The 15738-nt window shown below is 37.9% G+C and overlaps 1 protein-coding gene across 1 annotated transcript in view; it reads left to right on the top strand.

Annotated features, from left to right (window-relative positions):
• DDX46 (DEAD-box helicase 46) overlaps positions 1-15738 on the top strand; it is a 61674-nt gene extending 45936 nt beyond the window's left edge. Inside the window, exons 19-23 of the mRNA XM_081090973.1 lie at positions 3388-3561; positions 5198-5416; positions 6074-6218; positions 12599-12672; positions 13950-15738. Coding sequence (XP_080947099.1) covers positions 3388-3561; positions 5198-5416; positions 6074-6218; positions 12599-12672; positions 13950-13997 — 660 coding nt within the window. The 3' untranslated portion in view covers positions 13998-15738. The remainder of the gene's footprint in view (positions 1-3387; positions 3562-5197; positions 5417-6073; positions 6219-12598; positions 12673-13949) is intronic.

A 15738-nucleotide genomic window follows, 5' to 3' on the forward strand; every position in this document is an offset into this window, starting at 1 on the left:
TAGTGGTTTGTCAGAGTTCCTAGCTCCCCATATCTTTAGCAATATTGGTATTAATGTTGATCTTTTAAAATTTGTTATAGAACATCCTTATCCTATATAATAAAAGCCTAATATGCTAAATGCCCAGTTGTCTGGCCATCTGTTCAACCAATCAAAGTGTAATATGCTAATGATATGCTAAGGCTGCTCAACCGCTCACTATGATGTGCACTGACCACCAGGGGCCAGACTCTCTGACGGGTAGGTTAGCTTTATGCTGGGGTCTGGCCAATTGGGACTGAGTGAGATGGGCCGGACACACCCTGGAGCCCTCCTGTGGTTCCTCCCCTGCTGGCCAACCTCTCGCATCCCTCCCTGGCCCTGATCGTGCACTGGTGGGGTCTCTTTGCCTGGCCTACGCCCTCTCGCAACCCAGGACCCTTCAGGGGATGTTAGAGAGCCGGTTTCGGCCCGATCCTGCTCAATGCAGAAGCTGCCCCCTGGTGGTCAGTGTACTCCCACAGTGGAGAGCCGCTCAGCCAGAAGCCAGGCTCCCAGCTGGTGAGCACAGTGGCGGTGGCAGGAGCCTCTCCCGCCTCCGTGGCAGCGCTAAGGATGTCCAAGGGGGAGTGTGCCTAAGCCATCATTCTGACATCCCCCGAGGGCTCCTGGACTATGAGAGGGTGCAGGCTGGGCTGAGGGGAACCCCCCCTCCAGTGCATGAATTTTGTGCACTAGGCCTCTAGTTAATAATAACAGTCAACATTTGAGTGCTACTAAGTGCCATGCACTGTGCCAAGTGCTTTACAGGGATTATTTTGTTTACTTCTTTATAGTAATCACATGAAGTAGTACTCAAAAGTATTCTCATTTTACAATTGAGGAGACAGGCTTAAACAAATAATCTTTTCAGATTTATATTGCTATTATGGGAATGAATGAGTTGGGCCCTGTATCTATTTCATTCTACTTTAAAGTCCATGTCCTTAATGTATGGAATTATTTGTGATCCAGTGAAGGGGGATCCTGAGGACTTAACAAGATGCAGGTTTCACGAAGTATTTCTTGGAACCCTAACCCCTCAGGAGCTTGAGCTTTAGAAGAATATTTATTTAAAAAAACTGGTTTTTCAGACTGTTATGTTTCACTCATAAAAGTAATGAAGGGGTTATCTGAGAAGATGTTTTCATTATAAAAGAATTTTGGGATATATGCCTAGTATATACCACTAGTAATTACATTAATATATCAAAGGATGTGATAAGTTCTTAATTAAAGAAGCCTTGTTTAACTTTGCTTAACCCAGAAATTCTCCAACATTTCCAATCTCTGATCATATAACATTTTTTCACACACCCTATTAAACCTTAGCTTAGAACACAATTTTGGAAATCAGGAATTCAATCTGTTATTGTCATTTAAGGACTTGTGTCCCAGAAAAGTATTTAGTCCATGACCACAGTGGCTGTTAACCACAGCCAGGACCAGAACCCAGGTTTCCGATTAACCCCAGGCCATTTATTTCTAGTATACCAGGTTGGCTTACAAGGCAATTAAGTCAGTGTTTAGTTACCCGTAATGCTGTAACAAATCAATCCAAGGCTTAGTAGGGCAAAAGAATAAACATTTATTATCTCATAGTTCCCGAGGGTCAGGAAATGAGGAGCAGTTTAGCCAGGTAGTTGTGGCTAGGGATAATACGCGACTGCAGTCAAGTTGTTGTCCCCAGTTGTAGTGACGCAGGGCCATCTTCTTCCAAGATGGCTCACGTACTTTGCTGTTGGCAGAATGCTTCCGTTCTTTACTGCTCTGCTGGCATGCCCTCACAGCATGGCAGGGCCTTTTCCCAGAGCAAGTGATCCTAGAGAGAGCAAAGGGGAAGACTTAGTGCCTTTTATGACTAGTCTCTGAGTCACACACTAGCACTTCTACAAAGCAAGTCACAGTCCAGCCCATACTCATGGACAGGTTCTACTTCTTGAAGGGACGAGTATTAAAGAATTTGTGGCCTTGTTTTTACACCTCAGTGTTGTTTTTATTGTCACTTTGAACATTTAAAAAAATCTCTTATTGTTTCTCTAATTGTTGAAATAAAATATACTTTTGGTAAAAAATGAGAACAATACTGAAGTGAATAAAGTCAAAAGTAAAGTTACCCCTACCAGCTAGCACCATACACATTCTCCATTTCTGATTTTATGCATTTGTTTTGGATTTTAATGCTATATGTGCTGTTTAATATAAAACTGTTAAATGAAGGTTTTTCTAAATTAACCTAATTAAATTTAAACCCTCAACAAAATTTCCTCTTCATTTAATATTTAAAAGATAAGACCCTGTTGGCCTAATCTGAATATATGAAGGGGTTTATATCTCTTTAGTTGGCAGTGTTAATCATAATTTTGGGGCAAAAAGCATCTTTAAAAGGAACTGCAAATAGTTTATAAGGTAGATGAGACAAATCTGAGAATTGCACAGTCATCGTAGGAATTGTGTGATTCCTGGAGAGCAAGGGCTTTCGGCATTGCTTTTGCTTTCGTGGGGAAACCTACCTTCATTTCTTTTCTTTCTTAGCTCAAAGGAATATAGTAGTGCATTGTTCTTTTCTGATTCTGTTACCTGGTTTTTAAAGCAAATCCAGTTGAATTTTAAGAGTCTGGAAGAATTTTGGAACTTTATCTTAGGAACATGGTTGTATCATTCTCCCTGAGAATCACTGACTCTTCCCCCGTCCCCCAGTATTTTATTTTATTTTTTAATATATTTTTATTGACTTCAGAGAGGAAGGGAGAGGGAGAGAGAGATAGAAACATCAGTGATGAGAGAGTCATTGACTGGCTGCCTCCTACACGTCCCTTACTGGGGATCGAGCCCACAACCCGGGCATGTGCCCTTGACTGGAATCGAACCTGGGACCCTTCAGTCCGCAGGCCGATGCTTTATCCACTGAGCCAAACCGGCTAGGGCTCATTATCTCTTTTTTAAATTGTCCGTTGGCCCTAAGTTATTGCCCTTCTTCCAGCCTCTTTCAATACAGTATATTTGGCCTCTAGGCCTGAGTGCTAGGGCATTTTAGATGCATCATGTTGGCTGCTCTGTCTTGACAACACACATTCCTTATTTGCTGAACTGTGAAGTATTTTCTGGATCACTCAAGAGTCTGCATAATGGTTCGTGTAGCATTATATCTCTGTTTTCTATTTTTTTCACCAAACTGATTTTTTAAAATGAAATGTGTCGCTCTTAACCAATAGCTGGTATATTTTCCTGTTCATCTGTGTGGTTGAATTAACATAAATGTAACTGATTCTAGACTTCTGGTAGAAATATTTTTATTAGTTTCTATAGATACACCTGCATTGGTATTTTTAATTCAACTTTTGCTGACCTTTTTTTCATTTTGTTTAGATTGATGAGCAAATTGAAAGCATGTTTAATTCAAAGAAGAGAGTGAAGGATATGGCTGCTCCTGGAACATCTAGTGTTCCTGTTCCAACTGCTGGAAATGCTGAGAAATTAGAAATTGCTAAAAGATTGGCTCTTAGAATCAATGCTCAGAAGAATTTGGGCATTGAGTCTCAGGTATTAAGTAATTTGTTCCAAGTTTTAGTCAAAACTTTCTATAAGTTCTTTGATTTAAGTGCTTTTTAGGAATTATGATGAGAGAGAATCATTGATTGGCTGCCTTTTGCATACCCCACACTGGAGCTGAGCCTGCAACCCAGGCATGTGCCCTGATGGGGAATTGAACTGTGACCTCCTGGTTCATAGGTCAGTGCTGGGCTAACTGAGGTTTTAATGCCTATTTTGGAAGGCTGAACTGTTAAGCATGTTAGCCATGGAGCATGTTATAAAGTACTTTACTAATTGCTCTTATCAGAATATTAAAGAAATAACTCTCTTTTTCTCTACTGATTTGCTTTTACTGGGTGTGTTTTAAAGATTTTTAGAGTTTGGGGATCTGCAGGGCAGGCCCTCTGTCCAATAGGCTATATAGGTTCAGGTTTATAGCACCTAAGCTGGGATGACCAAGCCATAGGTTAGTGATGGAACCAGGCTCGGAACCTCTGGTCTTTGTTTAGCCAGTGAGGTATCATGAAGTATCTGTGCCACCTCAGAGCTGGGATGGCAGTACCTAAATTTTCTGGGATTATTACTGCTAATAACTCTTTATTAGAGAAATCAAATAGCTGTAACTTTTCACTGTTCGAAAATTTTGAGGTATGAGTCAGGTGTTACCCATGGAAGGGGTCTGTTCAGATTAAGCATATAGTAAAATTAAGTTCAAGTTAAAAAAGCTAAAAGGTGTTGAGTAAGTAATTTACTATCATTTATTGAATATTGGGTTGGACCATGGGAGAAGAAGAACTCAGTGGTGATAGGGCACAAAGATTCTAATTCAGAGGAAATTCCTGGGAGTTCCAAAGCATGTAAATTATTTTAGGAATATACTATGTTTAATATCAAGAGTTACCTAATTATCTATAATCCAGTAGAACTTTTTTATTTTTTATTATTTTTATTAATGCAATTTTTTGTAGCTTTAAAATTATTTTTTATGATTTTTAGAGGAAGAGAGAGAGAGAGAGAAGAGAGAGAAACATCAGTCGTTTGCCTCCTACACGCACCCCAGCTGGGGATTGAACCGTAACTTGGGTATATGTCCTGACTGGGAATCGAACCCGCCACCTTTCTGGTATGTGGAATGACTCTCCAACCGAGCCACACTGGCCGGGGCTATGAGCCAGTAGAACTTTTAATATAGAGTTGAGTGTTCTTTAATTTTCTCATCAAAGTAAAGGCTATATTTCTAACTACCAGTTAAAAATATATACTGTTAAATTGCACATATGGTAGGAATCTACATTAGAAAGATGCTTTTATTTTTTTTTATTTTTTTTTTTAATATATATTTTATTGATTTTTTACAGAGAGGAAGGGAGAGAGATAGTTAGAAACATCGATGAGAGAGAAACATCGATCAGCTGCCTCCTGCACATCTCCCACTGGGGATGTGCCCGCAACCCAGGTACATGCCCTTGATCGGAATCGAACCCGGGACCTTTCAGTCCACAGGCCGATGCTCTATCCACTGAGCCAAACCGGTTTCGGCGAAAGATGCTTTTAATTAGTGACTTTACAGAGAATAATTGGTGGGGTCCCTGATCTTGTCTCTGCCCTCAATTGAGATTTGACTGTAGTTCTTCTTTAACTGCAGGATGTGATGCAGCAGGCCACCAATGCAATTCTCAGAGGTGGTACCATCCTGGCTCCCACTGTGTCTGCAAAAACCATTGCAGAGCAACTTGCTGAAAAGATCAATGCCAAGCTCAATTATGTGCCTTTGGAGAAACAAGAAGAAGAGAGACAGGATGGTGGACAGAATGAATCTTTTAAGAGATATGAGGAAGAATTAGAGATCAATGACTTTCCACAGGCAAGTAACAGATTTAAACATTTTATTATGGAGTAGGAGCTTTTCTACATATTTTTTCATTGACTTCAGAGAGGAGAGGAAGAGAGAGATAGAAACATCAGTGATGAGAGAGAATTACTGATCAGCTGCCTCCTGCACGCCCCACAAGGGGAATTGAGCTTGCAACCTGGGCATGTGTCTTCTTCAGGAATTGAACTGTGACCTCCTGGTTCATAGGTCAACACTCAACTGAGCCATGCCAACTGAACGTGGAATAGGAACTTTTGCTTCTTGGGATTGAAAACCTCTTCTTTAAAACCCATGAACATTTAATTTTGCTTATCTTTACATTAAAAATGTTTTTAAAATTACAGTTTTCATTCAATATTATTTTGTATTAGTTTCAGGTGTACAGCATAGTAGTTAGAAAATCGTATACTTTACAAAGTGCCGTGAACATTTTAATAGCTACTTTTTATCTAGATAGGGGAGACAACAATAGAAATTCCATTTTTATGAATATGTTCTAGGCATGTTAGGATTTAGATGAATTTATGATGATGTTAATTACAGTCTTAATATTGACCATAATATGATTGAGACAACCTATTCTTTGTCAGTGCACTCAGCTTTTAAATCCTGTTGTGAAGTGATTTCCCCCCACCCTTTCTTTTATAGACTGCTAGGTGGAAAGTTACCTCTAAGGAAGCTCTGCAGAGAATCAGTGAATATTCTGAAGCTGCAATTACAATCAGAGGAACATACTTCCCACCTGGCAAGGAGCCCAAGGAAGGAGAGCGGAAAATTTACTTGGCAATTGAAAGTATGTACTGTTGGTTCTGTTTTAAGGTTGATGTAAATGTAATAGAGAGAATGTGAATTCAGTTCTAGAAAATAAGGAATACCTATAAAAAATTAATTTTATATGTTATTTGAGTTCTTTATTTAGAAGGTTAGTACACATACAAAGTTGAAATGATCTGTGTTTGGACAATTCATTCAAATCTGAAAATCACTCTGAAAGCAAAGGACTTTTAAGGATTAATCTGTTTACTTCTATTAAGTCGAACATTCTGGCCAAAGTTTAGTTTAGAAAGTAAGTCAACTATATTAATAATCTACTTAATGAATTTTTAAGCAAATATTGCCGCAGAAATTATGTCCATAAAAGTTCATGCAGACCTTTAAAAAATAACGAAAGGACAATACCATAACTTGAAGAGTATAAATAATGCATTAACTAAGAGTGATCTGGTTTGCATTTTTTTGTTGTTGTTATTACTCCTCACCCTAGGATATTTTGTCCATTGATTTTTAGAGAGAATGGAAGGGAGAGGGAGAGACAGAGACACATCGATGGTTGACTCCCGCGCACATCCCCATTGGGGTGGGGATTGAGCCTGCAACTGAGGCATGTGCTACTGACCAGAATTGAACTTGGGACTCCTCTAGTCCAAGAGCCGACGTTCAAATCACTGAGCAAAACCGGCTAGAGCTGGTTTGCTTTTTAACCTGTTGTCATACATTCATGTGTGAATTCAGAAAGTAGTTTTCATTTTTATTTGTTTTCCTAACACGCTATTCTGTGTGTGTGGTAGGACTCTGCCTCCCTTTTATTCTTATTTAATTTGAACATTTTTGTCTAGACTTTTAAGTTGGAGCAGCCAGGTCCATTTCATCTCTTTAATGAACAAGATAATTGTTGAAAACTGTTGTTGGAGCTGTGGGGAAGTTGACTCCATGTGTTGTGTAAGCCCAGAGTTTGAATACTTAGTGCTTAAATGGCTGCAAAGGAGCTGCTCCCACACCTTGTATAATCTCAGACTGCAGTGTACTGTTTTGTTATACACATCAGTTCTAACAAGGAGGCCTTACCTGATCCCACTTCACACTGTGTGCATAGCTCTTAACCTGCTTTGTTTTTCCTCACAGTACTCATCACATGGAAATTATAGTATATTTTTCCTTGTGTCTCTTTTCTTAGAGTGCAGTGACTTTGAATGTAATGACTCTTATCTTCTGTATTTCTAGTGCCTGGCACATGGTGACACTTGATAAGTTTTTTGAATAATGCATCTGACTAAGCCCTATCGTCACTTGTCTTCAGGACACAAAATATTTGACAGGCATATATCCATTTGATCTCTCTAAAGCAGCACAATAGAATTCACTGTGATGGCTATGGAGTGCTTGAAATATGGCCATTGTGACTGAGAAATTTTAAATGTTATTTGATTTTTTAAAAATGTATTGATTTTTTTGAGAGGGAGGAAAAGAGAGAAATGTTGATTTGAGAGAGAAACATTGATCTGCTGCCTCCCGCCTGCACCCCATCTGGGGATTGAATCAGAAACCTGGGCATGTGCCCTGCGGGGGGAATCAAACCGGAGACCTTTTGGTACGGGGGGCAACGCTTAACCAACTGAGCCACACTGGCCAGGGCATAAATGTTACTTAATTTTTATTAAATTAAGTTTAAGTAGCCACCTGGCTGATGGCTACTGTACTGGATAGCTCAGCTCTAAAGTTTGCTGTTAGGAAGATCAATGGAAGGTTATTTAGATCTCTTGAAAGTATATTGTTAAAAGGTTTAGTGAAATAAACATTAACTAAAATGACTTAATTATATGTTAGGAATTATTTTTAGGGTTTATTTCTTTCCTGGCCAAAACAAAGAGAATTTCACAGAAAGTAGATTAGTATTTTGCCTTGTCCCTTTGCTTTTCATTGGTGACCTCCAATTGTTTTTATGTGGCTTCTTACTATAAAGACTTCACCAAGAGAAATACATGGGCAGTGTGCATCCCATTTACTTCTAAATAGAAACTATTTCCTGACCGAAATGCCTGATGGTGTCAGAGTAAGTAAGTAGATTAAGAAAGGCATGCTGGAAAGTTCTGTTACCAAAATTCAGCTGTTGTTGTTTTTTAATAAGTCCTTGCCTGGTTGCTGTAAACTTTTGATTAGTTTCCAGAGTTCTGATAAAGTTTATTTTAATTGTTTTTGCAAGTTTATTTGCTGCTTTTGTGGAGGAACAGGCTTTTGGAGTTCCCTGCTCTGCCATTTTCACCAGTGTTACTCTTACTATTCGACTTTTTAAAATTATTGATGAATTAGGTAAAACTCAAAGGTAAAATCAAATGCAGCCTTTATATTTTCCTGTTATTGCCATTCTACCATTACTGTATAATAAGATTCATACATACTTCTAAGTGGTGTACAAAGGAAGTGGATTGAGAACTAGTTAAATTTTATTTTTTTATTTGTTTGTTATTGTGACTTTGATAAGCTGACTCTCATCTATTTCAAGTCAGGTTTTTAAATGGCACCCTTTTATGTATCCTGAAAGACTTTTGGTCTGCCAGTGACTCAGTGTGTTTCTAAATCACGTGAAACTTTTTTATTGTATAGTAATATGGGAGTGCTGGCACCCAGATCTGCAAGGAGAGAAAATTACACTGATGTTTTTCTGCATTTGGGACTGGACGGGTCGCCCTTAATTGCTCTGTTCATTAGGCCACCATGCAGGATGGAGACACAATGTCATCCAGTGGAATCTGATGATAAAACCTTTGTGTACATGGAGTCAGCCTTTAGCCTCAGCTTAAATATCATGGGTAGTATTTAAGCAAAACCAGTATGTAAATGCTTGCCTTATTAAGAGGCAAATCAGAGACATGCCTGCTCTGAAAAAGGATCTATGTAATTTATTCATTTAAAGGTAATTATGCTTGTTTATTATAGTACTAGAAGCCTGGTGCACAAAATTTGAACACTGGAGGCGGGGGCGGGGTGGTCCCCCAGTCTGGCCTGTGCCCTCTCACAGTGCGGGAGCCCTGTGATCGATTGCCCCAAAGAGGTCAAGCCCCTACCCACCCGCGCGCACCCGCTGCACACACAGCCTCTTGGTGATCGCTCATCATGGCGTGAGGGCGTCACAACCACATAGCCTTTATTAATAGGATAATTGTTTCAAATTTCAATTTATGTATAACTTTATCAGAACACACCTCCTATACTACCAAGTGAAGTGAAGAAAAACCCATAGCTTCTGCTGACTTTTCCTTCCACCTAGATTGGTTCTGGTCACTTCTCTTCACTGTCCACTTGTGCTCAGGAAATAATGTGTAATGTTTATAATTGAAGAACCCCTCCCCCCCCCCCCCCCCCAGTAAAAAGATAACCTTGCCAAAAATGAAGCTTGAAAATCTAGAGACATAAGATGCTGAATAAAAGCTGGAAATGGGTAATTAAAATGATAGAAATCTTTGAAATTTTTCATAGACGATTCGATTTGAAAGGGTCTTTCAAACCAAATCAGCTGAACACTAATAGGGTGAAAACAGGTGTTGGAAGGAGCCTAGTGTCATCTGTTTCTAGTTCTGTAATTGGAGGGACCCCACTGCTTGGCTCCTTGGAGGCTCTTGGGCTCAGCAGCTCCAGGCCTCCCACCAGGCAGCGGGAAGGAGAACAGGAAGGACTTACATGCCTAGCCACCCTGTATAATTTATAGCCTGTTTTGTGACCCTCTTTTTACTGGTGGAGAATCCCTTAAAAGCAGCCAGAGTTGTTTTAGGACCAATGAAAGGAAATGCCTCTTTTTCATGGCAGCTTATAAACATATGTAACCAATTACCTAAAGAAGCTATGTAAGTCACAAATTTAAATGGTTCAAATGGTCAGACTTTTACTAAAGCAGAAAAGTTACTCTTCCATTTGAGTCTAGGTGAGAGTCATTTTCCTTTTTAAAATAGCACAGAATGTCAACAAGCTTCACACCATCTCATGCCAAGTACCATATTTTGCTCCTGAATTTCAGTTTGGTTGTAATTTTCAGTCTGCCTTGGCTCTTGATTCTGCCCTTGTTCATTCTCCTCTATCTCTCTTCCCTTCGAGAACCCACAGCTTTAAAATCTTGTGGTTGGTAGCTGGTGGAGCTATAAGATTTAGATTTATTTCTGTGACTTCATAGCCCTACTCATGGCCCTTTCCTTCCTGTTGTTAAACTGTTTCTTCTCCCTCTGCCTTCTCTTCCTCCTTCTTTTCCTCTCCATTCTTCCCTCGACTCTTCCTTTCTTCTCTCTGGTGTCGAAAAGGTTATTCACATGTAATACGTGGTGGAGGGGGATTTTTCCCACATCTTGTGAATTATTTTCTTCATTTGGTTTTCCTGTATACAATGATTAAAATGTAGTTCTCTAACATTGCAACCTAAGTTTTCCTATTATTCCTTGACATGTCACTCCTACTCCTTAATCTCTAGTTTACTTCTTTGGTCCAGCTCTTTTCCTCTTAGTGTATACTGTGCTATCTGTCTAGACATACTTACTCCCTGTTCTTGTTGCCTGACTTCAGATCTCTCCACATGTCCCCTGATGGCTCTCTAATCTCTGTCTCTCCTGAACCACTGGTTCATATTCCATTGGCATTGCTGTCCCATGAGCACCTTAATTACAGTGATCTCAATTGAATTTCACCCACCATCACTGCTGATAACACCTGTTCTTCTTGGATTCAGTATCTTCTTTATTCTTATTTTACTTGCTGCTCAACTGTTTTTAGCATCTTACTTTGTACCTCTTTTTTACTGTTCACTTCTGGTCAGAAAAAACACATTTTGTCCAGTCTACCTAAAAATGTGCTTTCATGGTGGTGTGAACACAGTCCTGTTGAGAATACTGAGGAAAAAAACAACTGCCTGGAAGTTGGGGAAAACTGCTTGGAGATACATTTTATTTAATTAATTAATTTATGTATTTATTTAATTTTTAGAGAGACAGAGACATTGATGTGAGAGAGAAACATTGATTGGTTGCCTCCTGCACAAACCTCAAGGGGTATGTGCCCTGACCAGGAATCTAACCCACCACCTTTTTGTATATGGGACGATGCTGCAATGAACTGAGCCACATGGGCCAGGGCGTAGAAGTGATATTTGAAAGTTATTCTGGTAGACTACTTCCTAGCTACTTATCCTGTTGTGATATCTTTACAAGTTTGTTTTTCTAGTAGCCTACAAGAGTATAAAGAGCATGGTGTTCTTCGTATAATGAATCTCTCACAATATACATGATGGGTACATAATGTTTCTCGAATTAATAACTGAGTGGATGTCTCCAGCCTGCCTTAGCCCCTTGGCTACCTTGTTATGTTCTTTCCACTCTTTTTTCCGGCCACGATATACTGCTTTTACTCTTCAGTATGTAATCCTTCCTCCCTCCCTCCCTCCCTCCCTCCCTCCCTTCCTTCCTTCCTTCTTTTAAAAATGTTTTTATTGATTTTAGAGAGAGAGGAAGAAAGAGAGAGAAACATTGATGTGAAAAAGAAATATCGACTGGTTGTCTCCCATATGCACCCTGACTGGGGACTAAACCCGCAACCTGGGCATGTGCCCTGACTGGGAATTGAACCGGTGACCTTTCTGTGCACTGGACGACCCTCAGCCAACTGAGCCATACCAGCCAGGCAGCATGCCTTTCTTAATCTATACCATTGCACATGTGATTCCCTTTGCAAAATATTCTCCATGTCATCTCTTCTACTTTAACTTATTTAATCCTCCATTCACCTTTGACCTTTCTGAAACATTTGTTGACTAAAGAAATAATAAATATCCAATAAATATTTGTTAAATAAACGAACCAAGGAAGTTCTATTTCCCTTCAACTTTTTCTTATTCTCTTTTGGATAAATCATCTTTTCTTCATTCTTTAATCAACATACCAAGAGTTCTTAACACTACACGCATTGTAACCTCATTGCTTACATTTGAAACTCTGAAAGTATTGAGAACAATAAGCAGCCATTATATAATGTGGATGGTGTTTCACCAATATTGAAAGGCTATCTTGGCAGGTAGCACAATGTTTCTGAAAGTCACCTACAGCCCTAACCGGTTTGGCTCAGTGGATAGAGCGTCAGCCTGCGGACTCAAGGGTCCCAGGTTCGATTCCGGTCAAGGGCATGTACCTTGGTTGTGGGCACATACCCAGTAGGGAGTGTGCAGGAGGCAGCTGATTGATGTTTCTCTCCCATCGATGTTTCTAACTCTCTATCCCTCTCCCTTCCTCTCTGTAAAAAAATCAATAAAATATATTTAAAAAAAAAAAAAGAAGAAAGTCACCTACAGTATTCCTGGTGGCTCTCCACGACATGGGTAAATTTTCAGTGTAATTCTAATAATTGTTTTCCACTTCTCACCAGGTGCCAATGAACTGGCCGTGCAGAAAGCAAAGGCAGAAATTACCAGGCTCATAAAAGAAGAACTGATCCGGCTGGTAAGTTAAAAAAACCTCAAGGACTTATTTACTTTTTTAATAAATGTTTTGTTAAACTTAATATAAATACAGAAAAGTGCACAAATCACAAACCTATAGCTCAATGAATTTTTACAAAGTAATAAGCACACTGATGTGATCACTATCCAGATCAAGAAATATAGAACATTTATCAGCATCCCAGAATCCCTCCCATGCCCCTCTTCACCATTCATTTCCCTCAAATGTAACAGTATTCTGACTTTTAACATCATAGATTAGTTTCGCCTATTTTTGAATTCTATGTAAAGTAGAATCAAAAGTTCTGTACTTTTGTATCTAATTTCTTTCACTCCTCCACATTACTTTGAGAAAATCAGTCCTTGTTGCATGAAGCAATAATAATCCATTCTTTTTCATGGCAAATATAGCATTTAATTGTGTGAATATACCACAGTTAATTTATATATTGAACTTTGGGGTTATTTTAATTTTTGGTGTTTATGAATAATGCTTGTATAAACATTTTATTCCATGTCTCTTTGATACAATTAGTGTGCTTTTCTCTTGGGTATAAACCTTGAAGTTAAAATTGTTCATTAGGATTGCTAATCATAAGGTAAATGTGTAGTTTAGCTTTAAGTTGGTATTACTGAATAACTTTCTAAAGTGGTTATACCAATTTACATCCCTTTTAGCACTGGATGAAAATTCTAATTTCTCGGCATTTTTGCCAGTACAGGTGTTGTCAGTGTTTTTAAACTTAGGTAAAGACTTAATTTGACTTTGGAAATGTGCCTTTTATAGACCACCTTTCCAAAGGAGGCAGATACGTCCCTGTGTCTTTAGTATCAGTTGAAGCTTGTAAACTCTCCTTACAATTTGTATGTTGGGATAAGAGCCCTTTGATAGGAAACTTTATCCTTTCTCTAAGAATGTGTTTTTGAGGGCTTTTCTAAAATTCTACTTGCAGAACATTCTTTTGGGGGAGGATAAAAAGTGTAAAGACTAGAGGGTACACAAAACAAGAAGGAAGAAAAAGACAACCTTTAAATCTAGTGCTTAAGACTGTTTCATCAAGGGGTGATAGAAAAAGGACCTTGAGGTCACACCATTAAGTTGGTTCAAAATAGCTGTCAAGGAGTAGTCGAGAGAACAGAGAATGATTAGTTATTGAACAGTTCTTTCTTCCTCCATATAATATGAACATTTTTTATTTTAAATATGATAGTGTTATATGTTTGTAAAGGAAATGTCCTTGCTTTTTCTTACCACATATCTCTTATTTTCTATTATAGCAAAATTCATACCAACCAACAAATAAAGGAAGATACAAAGTCTTATAAGACATCTGGAAAAAACTTTTTACCTGTGCTGGTCGTGATACATGTGGCAATTGTTGTGTGCAGTTTACAATGTATTGTAAATTAAGATTTTTTAAATTCTGCCTTGCTGATTTTTTAAATATAAGAAACCAGTATTTGCTAAAGAAATCTTCTTGCAGTAAGTACCCCTAGAATTATCAAACTATATTTGAAGCAGGCCTGTGCCTGTTTTCAGAGTATGATGTCCTTTAAGCTTAAATATCAACATTTTAAATATCTGGATAGAATTCCAGAAGTTTAAAAAAAAAGAAAATATTTGGACTTTCTATTGAAGGTAGTAATAAAGTACACAATTTGCTAAGGGGCTATTCACCTTATCCTCTTGCAATGAAATTGTGATAATCTCTTTAGAAAAGGTAAAATTCTGTCTAATTTTGTGTCTCCCTTGACTCTGGAACAATATGAACTGGATTTAAGAATGTTATAATAGAATTTTTACGAAATGGGTTCAGTTTTTGTTTCAATTTTTATCATTGTAAATGGACAATAGTTGGATTGCTTTTTGTTTTTTTAATTAAAGATTTATAGTACGAGTCTTTTGCATTTCTTTACACTGCAAAGAATTTTAGTGTTTACCACTTTTAGGTTCACCTCACAACCTCCGGCTCTACACCTAGTTACTGACTCTTTTCTAATCTTCATTAAAAAAAGTTTTTTGTAACCTGTAAATATTAATATGATTCCTCCCCCCCCCCCCGAAAGTACTTGTGTATGCATCTGTACATATAAATACCCTACTAATTTTAATCTGTTTTTCTTCAGGATTATTGTGTAGGTTGTGACTTTTCTTTAAAATTTTCAAACATAATGATAACCATGTTTTAAACTTAGTCATAAGCATCTCTCAGTGAAACTTAGTTCACAAAATTACATTTTTGAGCCCTCAGATATATTTCTTGGATATTCTAATTTAAATTGTTATAATTAGATTGCGTAATATTCTTTTCCATGCTCCTGGTATATTAGAACTTCATATTATTGTCACTTCTTGAAAAAAGAAAAATTTCAGGAATTAAATAGACATATTTCTTAAATTAAGAAAGTTCTTTTGAATATTCTTGACAAGAGTTTTTAGGAAAGAAAAAATGTAAGGGATATTATTGGTGTTCAAACAAATAATTTAAATAGCATATTAAGTGGTTAAGGTGACAGGGCGTATTGATCATTGTTTCTGCAATACTTACCGTTCCTGAATAACTACAGCATAACTGGGAAATATTCTTAGATGACTCACATGTCCACTCTCTTTCTTAGAGGAAGAAAACAGACAAAACATATGTAAAAACAGAACCAAATAAGCCATTTACTCTAAAGCTCCAGGCATCGTGGGCTCCTTTTCCCCAACAACTTATGTATTTGCTTATTTTTATTATATAGTTTGTTTTCTTTGATAGAATATGTGGCAGTCCCACATTGGTGACAATTGGTGCTCCTTCAGCTTGCTGGATCATTTTGAGATTCAGCATCTTACACCATTTTAGCATTACTGCCTTTACGTTTGTGTACCTAGTTGTAAGAAACCACTGATAGTATTTTGTTTTAAAATGAAACACATTTCTGTTACTCCATTTTTTAATGTCACGTTGACTCTTTGGTTTTTAAAATTTGAATGATGTATAGACTAATTTGTTTCTTAATGCAATATCAATATTTGCTCATGTTTTCTAAATTCCTTCTAAATAAAAAGTTGATTCAGTCTGCA

This window comes from Myotis nattereri (assembly GCF_964212035.1).
Source record: "Myotis nattereri genome assembly, chromosome: 5".
In the NCBI taxonomy this organism is placed as follows: Eukaryota; Metazoa; Chordata; class Mammalia; order Chiroptera; family Vespertilionidae; genus Myotis; species Myotis nattereri.